A 16,926-nucleotide genomic window follows, 5' to 3' on the forward strand; every position below is an offset into this window, starting at 1 on the left:
ATCAACTAAATATATGTGCATACTTGACCTTACCTGAAAAATAATTGCATTGTGAATTATTGAAAGATGCAGTGACAAGGAAGAAATTTAACTGGACCTCGAGAACATCTCCATAATGCTGACGCCATCAATCAGAGTTCTATCATTTACAGTAAAATGAAAGTAAAACAAAGAACCCCTCAAGCAATTATTGTGTGCAGTTGTGCACTTCACTTTCCCATCTGCCATCTTCCCCGATGAATGAACTGGTGGATGTTGCACACGTGGACATACATGTAAAAGGGAAACAGTAAAATGAAATGAGTGAATTTCATTGAAGTGTGAAGAAATTAAATTAATGTCACAGCAGAGCGCGTATAAACATTTCATTGAAAGCCATCTTGAAAAGTTAGCATTATGCAGTTTTTTGCTTTGTTTGCACCTATGCCAGAAAACTACCTGACAAAATAGAAACTCTAGGAGGTGTTCAAGGATCTTCATTAATGACACACACATACATAAATACACATACAACCACACAAATGAAGACATGCTTAGATGTGCCAAGAGTTTCTGCTGCAATCATTGTGAAGTTTTCTTTGAAACTTCACAAGTTTCAGAAACATCTTGAAGTTTCAAAGCTTTTAGAATAGCAGATGAAGACCTCTATTATCTCTAGGTTTGAGGGAGAACCAAATTTTAGAAAAAAACGAATTTTACCAAAGAATTCTCTCACAATTTTAGTTTTTTAAAGAATCATCCCCACCATAATCTTTTTGCAGGAATGTTCTGCCAGAGAAGCTGGATTTGGTTGAAAAACTTGGAAACATTTGTACATTTTGCAAAGTGCTTAGTTTGACAGCATTGCCTATCTTCAAGGGTGAAGTATAAACATATGCCACCCATGTAGTAAGTCAAAATGACACTTTTAGCACTTTTAAAAACAATTCATATTCTACTGATGACTCTGACTCAAACCTAGAGTTGGCTGTCTACTGACCTAATGATTTTTAAATGTCAGGGACCAAGTGGTAATTCTAAATGACCAAATTCAATTCGCTTCTATAACATGCAGTTGTTGCATATGGAGTTTAGAGTACTGAAATATAAATGCAAAGCAGGTATAACTAGGCTAGTGTTTCAATTAAAGTATCATGTGATCCAGTTAACTCAAACCAACCTCCTATGTTTCAACATATACAACATATGTATTAATTTATCAAGTTTTATCAAATTTCTATTTCAATACTACAACTAAGGGGTATTATTGCACTTAAGGAACTAAAAAACAGTTACAATAAGGTTAAGGGTAATGACAAGCAAGCAGACAAAAATGAGTAGTTGAATGGGAGGTGAAGCAGATCTTAAGAGTCAAATTATGTAGGTGGAAATTGAAAAGGTGAATATTTAGTAATTTACCGAAATATAGGAGGTTGGTTTGAATTAACTGGATACCAATAACCAGTTCTATGATGCAGATGGAATCAAGGGTTAGTTTCTTCAAAGCAGTTCATCATTTGTTCAAAAACGCATAAAGTATTATCCAGATCCACTTGAAGGAACACTACCAGAATAACTAGTTTAAAATGTCGGGCTACAAAAATATTGTAGCCAGAATATTGACTAGTAAAATATTATGAAAGTAGGCATATATAGGTAAGTATAGACATACTATTCTTAACTTTACATTTATGTACCTTCACAATATATTTATCTTCAAGGTGTTTTGATGTGGAGTTAAGAATAGTAAATCAATACTTAATGATCTATGCTTACCTTTACAATATTATGGTAGTTTATAATTTGGCTTGATACTTTTGCTGGATATTCATATATACTTCCCCAGTTGAAACCACATGTACTGAAATTCCCTCTTGGCAAAATACTATAAACCCATACAAGGCTATTGCAATTAGTGAGAAAAAAGTGCTGCTGATTATCTGCTATCTTAAAGCATGAAACCCATCAAGGAATACTAATCCTAAAATTTATGTTATATCCTTGATTTCGTCTATACCAAGTTTAGCCATATCGTGCATGTCATTGAAGTTTAATATCATACCTAACAAATTTGATGTGTTACATTTTTTCTCAATCTGTCTGTACTATACTATCTTGCACACATTCTGAAGGGAAACAGGTTCTGCTTTTGGTCCTAATTTTTGCCGCTGATGATCGGCCAAATCAAAGAAACAAAACATTACACATTGTGAAACCGAGTTGGCAGGTGGCTATGAAATGCGTCAGGCATATTACACTACTTCACAAGATGGCTTCAATGGTCCCACTCACCATTGTAGTTTCTGCAATTGAACCAAAGCTGTTGATAAATATGTTGCAGGTAACATTTACAGGTGGACCTGAAATGTGAACAATAAATAGAAAAAAGAATGACAGGTAGCGTTCATGACATACATCACAACACTTTTGTACAAGAGGGGTTCGCCGCTGCGGCACTTACCATTGTTGTTTCCGTGACTGATCCAAAACTGTTGATAAAAATATTGCAAGTAACATTTACTGGAGGACCTGTGGAATGCAACAAGAACACTGCAATATACCACATATCGAGGAAATATTCTACTTTGCCTACATCAGCGCAATGCAGCACAAGTAGGAAGTGGAGATTGAGTGATTTGATTGTCTAATACAACCTATATGACTGTATTAATTTTGTTTTCAAATTGACAATAAATACTCTTATAACAAACATTGGTGTACATAATTTTTTACAAAAACTTGAGACTAGCTCAAAGACATGATTTGATGTGGACAGCTGCTAGAATTAATTTTATCATCAGATGATGCATAGATCATACTAGGAAAAAGAAGCAAGAAGATATTTTAGTCTATAAGATATTTTATTTTTTCCTAGTTTAATAAACTGTTTACAGTAATGCAAATATCATGAGATGTTTGCCACTTTACTCAAAGTTAATGTACCCAAGATGAGGTGTGCAACTGCTTTATATACTTACGAAGGGGCCTAGGTGGCCTATTTATGAATAACGTTCTTTGTTAACTATTGGCATTAACTCTCATATGAAGAGGTAATCTTTTAACTATTTTTTCTAGAAAAAAGACTAGCATTTGTAGCTATACTGATGAGGATTCAGCTCTAAATAGTTGCACAGTTGTTTACAACAATAATGGCCAATCTAGCACTTTGTGCAGATGATTGACCAGAGCCAAAGACATAGTCACACATTTCTAGATGTGATGCTTCTGCATACACACTGATCTTAATTATGTTGGGCTTGTAAAATTCCAACACCCCACTGTTTGCATGGGTCTCGTAATTATAAGAACGTTGGATTTTTCCAAAATCTCATTTTTCAAGAGATACATTTGTGCTCTGATTAGAAAATTAGGTGCTAATTATCACACATGATAAATAGCGACACTGTGGGATATGTTATTTATTGAGTGTGATAAATACCACCTATTATGAGTTCCTGGGGGATAACGTGGATTTTGGTGTTTAATACAACAAAATCTGCATCATATGGTGACTACAGTTTGGTTTTCCCCTGTTAAATTTCAGTAGATTTGACCTGCCGAAATCTAACAAAGGCTGAGTGATTTAACGCATCCAATAAGTATCTGATGTGTTAAATACCTAACAATTCCTAATTTCAACCGTGGTTTATGAATGGGTAGGAATTAACCGCACAACTCATAATCAGGCCTTTGGGCATGTAGAAACTACTGAGATTTCTTGGGTGAAAAAGGGCCGAGAAATACTGTTGATGCGGATTTTGGTGCAGTAAGTATGTCATGCTACATTTGAAGGGCAGACCTCCTAATTACCATTGTTTATCACATCTGATAAAATAGGAAAGCATGTGTGTTTTTTTTTTTTAATGCAACAAACAACAATGCAATTAAAACAACCATGTAATTGAGGTCTTTGCGTTTGGAAGTTAAACACAGAAATTAATGTTTTAACTAGATTTCTGACATGTGCTTTAATTCCCTAAATCTACCTCTAATGAGTGTCCACATATTTAGATAAGGAAATTATCAATTGTTTTTTTTTTACTTTTTCCGTTCACTAAAAAATTATATTTTATGAAGAGTCTCTTCCCTCATGCCCATGTGAAAATGAGAGCTATTTGTGGAATTTTCACTTTCTGTTGCATTAAGTGAGGTGTAAGTTACAAAGTACATGCGTGAGGGAAAGGCATGGCAAATGTGTGAGAATATTCAAAACGTAAGACCTGTATGCAGGTTCCCATCATTGCATTTTAAATCTTTGACCTTCCTCTTTGGAATGTCAGAGCCACTGTTCCCGGAGCCACAGGTGTAATCAGATTTCCACATGAATAGTTGGCACCACTGCTTACAAATATGGCTTTGAGAAGCACATGTCAGTTTTGTATGCCGATTCAGTATTTTTCAAAGTGGCACAATGCATGAATTGCACCAATTTGTAAAAATGGCGCCATGTTTTTGGCCTTCTAATGCCACATTAGTTTTGTGTGACAACATTGCAGGGATGCTTTGGATTCCCAGTCATGCCCCGCTTATAACTAAAGGTGAGGGGATTAGGAAGGTGTAAGGAGTGGTTTATGGAGGGCTAGGGAGGGGGTTACAGAGTGACATGCACACACCCACAACGAGTACACCCATTGCTATTCACAAACTGCTCTTCTAAAGTTACTATAGTCAAGAAGGGACCCAAAACAGTAATAAATTAGTCCAGCTCAGAACTGGTGTAAGTCCAGCCCCAATTGTCCAAGCAGTGGATCCGCCACACTCTCCCATAGAAAATAATGTTGGTGGGAGTTTAAAATAAAAACATGTAGGACATAATATTAAATACAATTAATTAATATAAATATATTTAAAGTAAAAAATATATAAAAATATGTTACTATAAACTATTTATTATACTATAATATGAATTTGAAAATAAATAGGATTTCATTTAATAAAATAAAATAAAATTAATTTAGTTGTATACATCACTTTTAATTTAGTTCTATACATCACATTATTAAAAGTGATGTATAGAACTAAATGAATTGAATTATATTTTCTTAAATTGAATAATTGAACAAACATATTTTTATTGGGGGACAATTATTTTTTAATTTATAGTTCAGCAACATTATTTTTATTTAAGTTAACATGATAAAATTAATTAAATATTTTATTCAAAAGTGTTATTTTCCTTCACATTTAAAATAAATATAAGCTATAGTTATATTAATATATAACATAAAAATATATTTACTAATTTTTCTCCAGTTGCACAAACTTTTTTTTTGCCTATAATTTGTTATGGTAAGCATAGGGAAAACTGAAACAGTTCATTACACTTTGAAAAGCATAGTAAAATAATTTGCATTCATTATTATTATTGTAAAGTAATTGTATATACTAATTTTAAAATGTAGAACTGAGAATAAAATGCTACAGGACTATTAATTTTGAATTAAGTAAATTATTAATTTTACCCCAAAATATTTTGCTGACATTTAAATTAAAAAATAAATTCCCACCTAATATAAAAAATTAAATAAAAATACTTTAAAATGACTTAAAATAAATATAACATTATGCATTAGTCATTTTTCTAAAGTAACTATAGAATTATTTATAAGTAAATTAGTTATATTGTATTAAAAAGTGATCTTACATTGATTTTAAAATTCAACAAAGGTTATTAAAATATATTTGTAATATATAATAAATATGGTTCATTTATTTGTATATTTATTTTTACGTTAAATTACGTTTGTACGTTTAACTCTATTAAATAACTTTATTTAATTTAACATTATTTTCTGTGGGGCTCTTTTTTGGCGTCCCCACTTCCATTATTTGCTGTAGGAAGGTATTGTAGTATCAGAGGTTCACCATGTCTGGTGCTTTACTTACTGCCATTTATTTCTGCCAGTTTTAACTTACACTTGTAAATGGTGCTCCACCCCCTTTTCAGGATGTGAAAATATGCAGGTGTACACTTTTGAGTAACTTTACACACATATTTTGTGGATAGTCCACGGTAGTAAAGTTACTCAAAAGCGTAAAAGTCAATTTAAATATGTAATTTACTTACAAGTGTGAGTTATGTTTGTGAATAGCAGCCCCTTTACTCAGGAGGAGATTTGGGGTTGGATCACAAAACATTTTGAAGGCTACTATTTCATGTTCTTGGTGGTAAGTAAATGCATTCCTTAATCCAAACACTTTTTACCACCGTATTATGAATACAGGATTCTGGAGGTGGTAACATGCACATCTATACAGTCACATATTGATGTTGTGGAGATATATTCTGTTATTGTTTTGTGCTGCTCTGTTTTAGTGCTGTAATATTGCAATCTGTTTTTGTTGTTTTTTCCGTGGTTTTTGTTCTGTCTTGAATGTTTCATTGTGATATGCCCATATGGTTCCATTCCTTTGTTATGTTGTCAGCATAACACAAAATGAAGGGGACCCAGTGGTGGTGTCAGTCCTAGTTCTCCCATATGGCAAACATATTTTAGAAATTTAGCTGAATGATGTCCTGATGGATGGAGGGGGGGTCCCAGATGGGCTGAAGGAGCTTGTTTTACTCAACCGTTGCTCTGTTATTTTCAGTTGTTTATTTTAGACACAAGAATAAATCCTGATATATTGTCATAAAAAGCAGCCCAGGTCATGAACGTTCCCTTCACAAGCAACCATATACTACTGTCCAGGGTGGTAAGATAGTGCTACTTGTGCTCTACAAATATTTAAGGTTCTAGCCAGTGTAAAGCTCGACAAAGACTGGGTTTAAACTTAGCGCTCATAGACCTCACTTTATGTATATGGCACTAAAGCTAAAATGTTATCCTCATTTTTCTGCCATCTTATTCTTCAGTTTCTTCTTGAACTCAAATATAGATTTGCCTTTATGGGTGCTTATTCCATCATTAAGGCATATCTCTAGAAAGGACAAGAAAAAAAGTGGGAGTCTGGCTGGAATACAAAACTGTAGATTTTGTCACTGGATCGTGTTGATTAAAAAAAGTAATTTATATATTGCACCATTATTATGGAATTGCTTTCATTCTTTCTTGTGTCATCTTTAATAACCTCTCTAGACAGGCTCCGTGGGAGAGTCACCAGTGTCACAACATGAATGATATATATATATATATATATATGGATCTAGTTTCTATTTTTTTTTTAAGCGTTTTTTTGTTTTGCTAATAACTTTTGAACCGTTTAATGAATCTTCACAAAATTTTCCAAGAAAATACAATGCTCACTTTAGCTGCTATCTGGCAGCTCCCACCAAGCAAAAGCAAACAAAGTCCGCTTTCTGACAGAGAGAGTTGTCAAATAGCTCCGGCTGTCAAAAAGTTGAATTTTCATAGGTCTTCCCTGAAAGCAAATATGTGTGCAGGGAGGAAAGGTGAAAGCATTGCTCCCAACAACAGGGAGCTGCTATTTCAAGCAGCTCCCTGCTTGGGGGAGGAATACAAGCTCCAGCTGGATGCGTGGAGGCGGCTAGGGCTATGGGGGCCTTCAGGCCCCCCCTGCAGTCCTGTCAGTCTCTCTCTCTCTCTCCATAATGGGATAGAAGAGAGAAAGAGAGAGAGATAGAGAGAGAGAGAGAGAGAGAGAGAGAGAGAGAGAGAGAGAGAGTGAGAGAAACTGTAATCACAATGGTCACTCCATGAAATGAATTCAAAGCATCAAACTAGCAAAATGTTTGTTGCAAACGTTACACTTACTTTTAATGGACAGCAGACAAGGGTCCCTTCTGGCCTAATGGTAAAGCTCTTGGAATGTAAGTATGTTGAACGTTTAAATCCTAGTATATCATGACAGTGTCTGTTTATTTTCTAGTGTTTTGACTGTTAAACATTCCTAGTGATGGAACATTGAAGTCTTTTTTCACCTCAAAATCTGTGGGTTCAATGTTAATGCTAAGTCTGTACACTGCACACTAAGGAGTTACCTCTGGCCTAGTTGTTAAGGACTCAGACATGCACACCGAAGGTTAATGGTTCCAGTCTAGGTGAGTCTGTGGTAATTTCCTGCTTTAGTTTCTTTTAACAAAAACATTTTTCTTGTCAGCTTGTCTGGCAATATCTCATTCTAGGTATATCATTAATCAAAGCCTAAAAACTCCATCTCTCTGCCTCTCTCTCTCTCTCAATTTATCTCTGTGAAATCTTTCTCTAAATCACTCACTCTCTCTCTCAATCTCTCACTTTATCACTCTCTCTGGGTTGGGTGGTTATAGGGGGTTAGCCACAGGGCCTGGCCACAAGCCAGGTGGTCCCCGGGGTGCAGGAGCTGCATGACCCTCTGCATACTTTATACATAAAGCCCCGGGAGGTGGTGGTTCCCAGAGCCCTGTGGCGCTGCAGGACCCCTCTAGTATAATTTTATAATCTATTGTCCCGGTGAAGTGGTGGTCCCCAGTGCACGGGCGGTCTGCATATCTGAAGGACCCACCATTATATTATTATACATTTATTACCAGGGATGTGGTAGTCCTTGGGGGCGTGAGGGGCCACACAGCCCCCTGCATATTTATTATGTACAGATCCTGAGAGGTGGTGTTCCCAGGGCTTCTAAAAGCACTCAGTGCCCCCTCATTTTTTTACCTCCCAATACCCCCAGGGTCTGGGCCACCTGGAGTCCAAAGTATTTACAATGTGGGAGACTGCACTTTTTAAAAAAATCACAGAGAACTCTGTGTATCCAGCTGCAGTTTTCTCCATGATTTAAAAAAATGCTTCTAAACCTTGGGGGTCTCAGGGTGACTCCTGGGCTAGGGGGTCAGCATATATATACCTTGCCCCATGTTTTTTTTATGTCTGCTGAAGCCGAGTACCAAAATGGCTGCCAACACTTCTTGTTTGATCTGTTGGTAGCCAATCAGATCTCAGTAGGAAATCTACCTGGATTTGCAGCATAGAAAAACACATTTCTTATCTATCTATCTATCTATCTATCTATCTATCTATCTATATATCTATCTATCTATCTATCTATCTATCTATCTATCTATCTATCTATCTATCTATCTATCTATCTATGCAAGAAATTTGTATATGAAAATATATATTTATATATATGGTTCTTGTTGGACCTGGCTTTTTCACAGGGTCATCCCCAAACTGTTTGCCTCCTTCCTCCTATTTTTTCTGACCTGTTCTTGTTGGCTTTTGAACTCTGGGCACTTTACCACTGCTAACCAGTGCTAAAGTGCATATGCTCTCTGCGTAAATTGTACTGTTGATTGGTTTATCCATGATTGGCTATTTAATTTACTTGTAAGACCCTAGTAGAGTGCACTATATGTGCCTAGGGCCTGTAGATTAAATGCTACTAGGGGGCCTGCAGCACTGGTTGTGCCACCCACTTCAGTAGCCCCTTAACCTTGTCTCAGGTCTGCCATTGCAAGGTCTGTGTGTGCAGTTTCACTGCCACTTCGACTTGGCATTTAAAAGTACTTGCCAAGCCTAAAACTCCCCTTTTCCTACATATAAGTCACCCCTAATGTGTGCCCTAGGTAACCCCCAGAGCTGGGTGCTGTGTGGTTAAAAGGCAGGACATGTACCTGTGTAGTTTATATGTCCTGGTAGTGTAAAACTCCTAAATTCGTTTTTACACTACTGTGAGGCCTTCTCCCTTCATAGGCTAACATTTGGGCTGCCCTCATACATTGTTGAAGTGGCAGCTGCTGATCTGAAAGGAGCAGGAAGGTCATATTTAGTATGGCCAGAATGGTAATACAAAATCCTGCTGACTGGTGAAGTCGGATTTAATATTACTATTCTAGAAATGCCACTTTTAGAAAGTGAGCATTTATTTGCACTTAAATCTTTCTGTGCCTTACAATCCACGTCTGGCTAGGTTTAGTTGACAGCTCCTTGTGCATTCACTCAGACACACCCCAAACACAGGGTACTCAGCCTCACTTGCATACATCTGCATTTTGAATGGGTCTTCCTGGGCTGGGAGGGTGGAGGGTCTGCCCTCGCACAAAGGACTGCCACACCCCTTACTGGGACCATGGCAGACAGGATTGAACTGAAAGGGGACCTGGTGCATTTCTTAGCCACTCTTTGAAGTCACCCCCGCTTCAAAGGCACAATTTAGTATAAAACAGGGCCTCTGCCCTACCTCCTCAGACACTTGCTGGGGAAGAGCCCCAAACCAGAAACTACATCCTGCCAAGAAGAACTGCCTGGCTGCTCAAGGGACTCACCTGTCTGCTTTCTACAAAGGACTGCTGCCTTGCTGTTGGCCTGCTGCCTTGCTGAACTCTTGTCTGGCTGTAAAAGTGCTCTCCAAGGGCTTGGATAGAGCTTGCCTCCTGTTCCCCGAAGTCTCAGGACCAAAAAGACTTCTCTTTTTCATTTGGACTCTTCATGCGCCGAACATTTTGACGCACAGCTTGCTCCGCGGCGAGAAAATCACCACACGCCGACGCTGCTCGACGCGACGCTTAAGAGGTGACCTGAACTTCGATGCACGGCCTCGCATGGACAACGCCGCCCGACTTCCAGAGGGGAAATCGACGCGACACCTGTGGTGAGAAAGAAAATTCCACGCACAGCCTCCCGGAACGATGCGCAGCCAGAAAACAAGCCGAAGAATCCACGCACAGACCCTTGGACATCTGGTAATCCCGCGATCCATAGAAGGAGACGGTCTGCGTGCCGGAAAACGACGCACGTCTTCCCCGAGTGAAAAATAATGACGCAAGTCCGTGTGTGAAGGGGCGCAACCGACGCACACACCATTTTTCCTCCCGTAGAACGACGCACGTCTCCCCGCGTGAAAAATAACAACGCAAGTCCATGTGTGAAGGGGCGTAACCGACGCACACACCATTTTTCCACGCATCTCCTCTTCTGCGGCCCTCTGCAGAGATTTTCCACTCCTAACTAGGTACTTTGTGCTTGAAAGAGACTTTGTTTACTTTTTAAAGACTTAAGACACTTCATATCAATTTTTAGTGATATCTTTACAAATTCATATTGCATCCTTGATCGTTTTGACCTGCAAATATCCAGATAAATATTATATATTTTTCTAAACACTGTGTGGTGTATTTCTGTGGTGCTATATTGTGTTATTGTATGATTTATTGCACAAATGCTTTACACATTGCCTTCTAAGTTAAGCCTGGCTGCTCAGTGCCAAGCTACCAGAGGGTGGGCACAGGATAATTTGGATTGTGTTTGACTTACCCTGACTAGAGTGAGGGCTCTTGCTTGGACAGAGGGTAACCTGACTGCCAACCAAAAACCCCATTTCTAACAGTTCTTTTCCCAAACACAGGATCTATCTATTAGTAGAGCAGCAGCTGCAGCAAATGCAATGACACAGAGCTCAGGAGCATGAGGGACCCACTAGCAATGATGTGCAGCTGCCTTTCTCCTTGTAACCAGGAAGCAGAAAGTGGCTATTTTCCATGAATTAGGACCCATGATGCCATTATGACACAACTGCCCTGTTTTCACTCAGTGAACACATTTTTTTTTTTCTTCAACCAGTTATCTGTCTCCGACCACATAATAAAGAGTAGTACAAGGAATAATGGGTGAAACGGTGATCGCAAATAACTACTTCTTTCAAGCTGTCTACTCTTCTCAAATGAAACCCAGGCTTACTCATGCACTCATCCCCCACACTTCTACAGTCGATTCACATATTCTACCTATGCACTCCACAACCATTACCCTTTTACAATAAAAACCGCTTTGCAACACATTCCCAGAGACAGACAACTTAGCAAAAACAGAAGAAAACAGCGCAGAGCACACAGCTCCAACACATATCACAATATTTGAACTTCACAGGAATATTCCAAGCTCTACTGCTGCATCTATCAGCAACTTCCTTCAGATCAATTCAGGTTTGGTGCAAAACACACACCTAATCAGAGCCAATGTGACACTCAATGCCAAAAGCATCATGTTCCACTAATAGACTGGACAATGCAACACCCCCTTCAGATATCATACCTCCAAATTCACCTTATCCACAATACACTAAGACCCTAGTGACATTCCATACAATCCTTCTCTCTTCTTAATCTGCCTATTTGAGGACCCTTCTGACTATTATGGACCTTGGCTGTTTGGAATGAGTCTCTTGATTCTTGGGAATGCTAATCTTAACAAAATAATTTACTTGAGGTAGAATCCTAGAAAGATGAACCTTCCTCTCTTCTAAATAGCTCCTCACCTTTCTCTTGTACTCAGCAACATTTTTTTTCACATTCCCATACACATTTCTGATGTTAGGTACCTAGACTCTTGAATTCCTCACCTTCTCCTTCAACCACTATGGTGTGAGGGAAGAAACATGATACCACCTTCTCAACAGTTCAAATGGTTAACAGCCTGTCACAGAATTAGGAGTAGTCCTATAAGAAATGCACATTACAGTGCCCTGTTCAAATGTATGCCCTCACTTGCAGTAGGTTGTACAGAGGCTTTGATAACAAAGTTGAATAGCCCATCCTGCCCATTCGTTTTTGGGAGATAGAATACAATTCTATTATGCCTTACCTTACATTTTCCAAAGTATTCTGAGATTATAGGACTGGAAAATTGGGGACCATTATCAGACACTAAACATTCAGGTCATTCTAAAAAATATATTACAGCATCTAACATCACATTTTCAGCCACTCTCTTCTCAGGCCATCTGGTGAGATACTCCATCATTACAAACTTCTCCATTTTTTGAAGCAAGCAAATGTCCAATCAAATTGATTCAAAACTTTCTCCATGGTCTCTCTGGGAGTTCAGTGTGAATGGGCCAAAGCATACAAGGTTTGGAAGACTTGTCACTGTCCCTACAAATTGTTTACTGCCTAACAGTCTATCTTCACTTTAACCTTTGACCACTAAAAATATTCCTGAATCCTCCTCTTGGTGTCCCTCATTTTCAGATGTCCACCATAAGCAGGTCTCATATCTCTCTCCCTAAAACAGAAAGAAGGAACATTTGTATATCCACTACTGAGAATACCTCCTTCCTAAGCTAATTCCCTTGAACTTTGAACAGAGAATGCAATTCCCTTTCCAACATTCCCCCATAAGGCCAGCAATTCAACACATACTTCCTCACTACTTTCCAAAATGGCATCACCCATTGCCATGTCCCATTCATGTTCAGAGAAACACCATTAGGTGAACACCCAGCCAAGTCCATCTAATGCACCAAACTAACTACTTTCTTCTCTTCCTCATATAAACCAGGAGCAGGCATACATAGGCTTTTCATATAATGTGCATGTACATTAGTTTTTCCCTGAAATATAAACTAGTTTTCCCTGGATTATAAACTATTTTGTTTGGGTTAGCGCTCTGTGAAGCAGGAGGAGGGGCCAGCCGCCACACGCTAGGGCAAGGAGCCCTTTAAAAACATTAACGCGCTCCCACTGCCGCGGGTAGTGCTCTGTGAAGCAGGAGGAGGGGCCAGCCGCCACACGCTAGGGCAAGGAGCCCTTTAAAAACATTAATGCGCTCCCGCTGCCGCGGGTAGCGCTCTGTGAAGCAGGAGGAGGGGCCAGCCGCCACACGCTAGGGCAAGGAGCCCTTTAAAAACATTAACGCGCTCCCGCTGCCGCGGGTAGCGCTCTGTGAAGCAGGAGGAGGGGCCAGCCGCCACACACTAGGGCAAGGAGCCCTTTAAAAACATTAAAGCGCTCCCGCTGCGCGGGACGCGCACGGGCGGCGCCCGGGCGAAGCCCGGGCCAAGGGCGGGCCCGTCCTTGCCCGTCATTGCCAGGAAGAGCCAGGGCAGGGCCACGCCCCTAATGTTTTAAACTAGGTAGGCTCAAATGTGATGCCCCTTAAAAGTAGTGCGTCTGGGTTTATTTAAGTATAAACATCCTTACCTATATCGCACTACCTTTCAATTAGGGCCTATCGGCTTCTGGAATATATTATCCAAGGTATTCATAAATCAGTTGCGGCTTCCGTTAGTATCCCGGCAGGCAGCGCGGCACCGAGGAGCCCCGGCCCGGAGACCCCGGCAAATGGTGTGCCCCGGAAGTCGGTGGATTAATTGAGTGCACCTGCATACACGACGCTGGCTGCGAGGATCGCGGGCTCCGAGCAGGGGAAGCGAGACAGTGACGAGGTTTGGAGGCAAAGACGGAGCAAAGACGGAGCAGAGCAAGGGGCTCTGTCGGTGTTTGTAAACTGCCGAGACCAGGGGACTGTATGTAGGTTGTGTATATCACATTTTGTTTTCAAGCAGCCCTTATTATCTTAATATTTGTGTGTAACTTGGAAAAGCCTTATTCGATTTTAAAGTGATAATTTGTGACTGTTAAGCATGTCAAAGCAAAAAGTCCCCTCTATACCCCAGACATTGGATAATTATTTAGTGAAGATTGTTAGTAAAATTAATTGCGAGAGGAGACAATCCCTAGGGCTTAGCAGCTCTCCCCCATTATCTAGTGTGCAACTTTCACCTGCTCCATTGGCTCTGGATGACAGTAGTAGTGTCTGCACTAATTCCGGTGTTCCTGATAGGGAAGTGATTATGCAGAATACTTCTACTTTAGCCGATCTAGAGGTTTCCACTGATCCCATAGTGCAACATCCACCCACCCCACTACCTAGAGTGGTTAGAGCATGTAGAAAGACCCAGACTAAACGTGGGGGTGCTCGGCCCGCAAAAAAAAGATTAGTTAGCCCCCTCAAGAATCCAGATAAGGATGAGGATAATACGGCAAATATCGACGACGTTAAACTAGATGCAGAAAAAACAAAAAACTTAGTAAGTATTATTGACTTAAAGATTAAGGGTATTGTCAAACCCCTTATGGTAAAAATTGATCAGCTAACCGCGGAGGTTAATAGATTAGGCGATCTCCTCAAAAAAACACTGGTGGAAGCAGATAGTGTGTCAGCCCCAATAACAATAAGCAATCATGATACTCAGGTTGCTCCCCCCGGTGATGTTACAGGTTTAGATATTAGTAGGAGTGTTGTACAGAACTACTCGACAGCACAGTCCTTAGCCTGTAATGATAGCCAGGTTGTTTTAATACCTGATAGAAAAGAGGATTGGACTGAGGTAAGGCGAAGGCGCGCCATTAATCTCCCTCCTGATTGCGCACCATATGTGGTAGTTTTAGCTAATGTTCCCCCTGTTGCAAAGGGGAATCATCAGGAAACCCACGAGCCTTTAAAAAATAAAACCGTTTCCTGGATGCACAGGCATTGTGGATTCCCAACTGAACTCTCAGATCAAGTTCTGACTACCAGAAGGGTAAATTGGATAGGGAGCTCTAAGAAAAGTTTTAGTGGTGACTGTGTCATTATAAACTTTAAACACCCTCAACATGCTGCCACTGTATTATTAAGAGCTGCCTCATTACCAATTACTGATAATAATGTGTGTGCCCGCTCGCTTGCTTTCTTTTACAGCCATCATAATAATGCCCCTTATGGGAGTAGAGGAAGTAGATTATGCCCTGCTACACAGGCTATACCCTGATATTTTAATGCAAAACCGGATTCAACCCCTAAGTTCTCTGGATGCAAATGATTGTCTTAATGAGGGAGGGCAGTTCTTACCCCAGGTGATTATTATTCCCTGTGTGGATATCGGTATAGACAATACCATGGCCCAAGAGATGCCCAACAACACAGAAATTGAATTGGCTGTGGATATAAGGGCACCGCCCGATTGTGGGGACATAAGCAATTCAAACCAGAATGCGAATTGGGGACGAAACAATGGTATGGTGCCTGATAGTAATTGTGTTAGGGGTAAGGATACTATTACTATTGTTTGTTGGTTTACCAGTCGCAATAGTAGGTAAAGTAGGAACGGACCGAGATGGTTTAATCACCTTTGCACTTCCGCACTAACTGGCCTCAAGCAGGCTTTAGCAGCGAGGCCCAGGGACAAAAAACTGGTAAATAAATTAAGAATGGAATATAAATGTGTGCTCAAACAGAGGAAGGGTGAACTGCAGCAACAGGCTTGGGATTCCCTCAACCAAGCTGCTGAACTATCAAATTGTACATTATTTTGGGCCACGGTCCACTCGCCTTTTCTAAGGGATGAAAAAACACCACAGTTGACTTCTAATGTTTCTAGCGAGGGTTGGATTGCACATTTCTCCAGCATTTTTGACTCTGATAAAGACAATGATCCTAGTCCCAATAAGTGGCCCACTCTGCCTTTGGATATATCTGTTAGTGAGGTCAAATATGGTATACGGGCTAGCAAAGGAGGGAAAGCTCAGGGCCCAGACGGGGTACCTATAGACGTTTATAAAGCTGCGCCAGATGTCTGGGGCCCCCTTTTAACCATTGTTTTTAATGTTGCCGTGTGTGCCGAGGCCCCTGTAACTTGGGGTGAATCAATCATTGTGCCAATTCATAAAAAGGGAAGTAGATCTGATGCTAAGAATTACCGCCCGATCTCTCTCCTTGACTCTTCAGTCAAGGTTATGAGTAGAGTGATGTTAGTAAGATTAGAGGAATGGGCTGAGCAGGATAGCATACTGGGTGATAGCCAGTATGGTTTTAGGAAGGGACGAGGTACGCTCGACCAGTGCATCAATCTTGATCTACTGATCGGGAAGTATACTGAAGCGAAACCCGGTTCCCTGTATCTTTGTTTTGCTGACCTGAGCAGCGCATTCGATATGGTAGATCATTCCATTTTATGGCCAACTCTGTTAAATTTAGGAGCCCCAGAAGGCATAATCTTTTTCCTCGCTAGGTTATACGAGAAATTGAAAACCAACGTACGTTTTGGAACCAGAGGAGAATGTACTCCAAAAATCTGTGTTACACGAGGAATTAGACAGGGTTGTGTTTTGGCAGCTCTCTTATTTGATTTATTTATTAATGGAATTGATGATATTTTAAAAAAGGTTAATGCTGATGCTCCTCAGATCAACGGTGTTCCGGTGCCGGTATTACTATATGCCGACGACGCTGTTTTACTCTCTCGAAC

General features: G+C 39.9%; 1 protein-coding gene across 3 annotated transcripts in view; it reads right to left on the reverse strand.

Moving 5' to 3' along the window:
* GLRA2 (glycine receptor alpha 2) overlaps positions 1–16,926 on the reverse strand; it is an 852,631-nt gene that overhangs the window by 744,059 nt on the left and 91,646 nt on the right. Inside the window, exon 3 of one of the 3 annotated variants that reach the window (XM_069205004.1) lies at positions 2,272–2,339. The exons of 1 other annotated variant lie outside the window; for it this stretch is intronic. In XM_069205004.1, coding sequence (XP_069061105.1) covers positions 2,272–2,339 — 68 coding nt within the window. Of the gene's footprint in view, positions 1–2,271; positions 2,340–2,440; positions 2,509–16,926 lie in introns of all 3 variants that reach the window. One more of the 3 variants, XM_069205006.1, reaches the window with a different exon arrangement.

The sequence above is a fragment of the Pleurodeles waltl genome, chromosome 8, assembly GCF_031143425.1.
Source record: "Pleurodeles waltl isolate 20211129_DDA chromosome 8, aPleWal1.hap1.20221129, whole genome shotgun sequence".
In the NCBI taxonomy this organism is placed as follows: Eukaryota; Metazoa; Chordata; class Amphibia; order Caudata; family Salamandridae; genus Pleurodeles; species Pleurodeles waltl.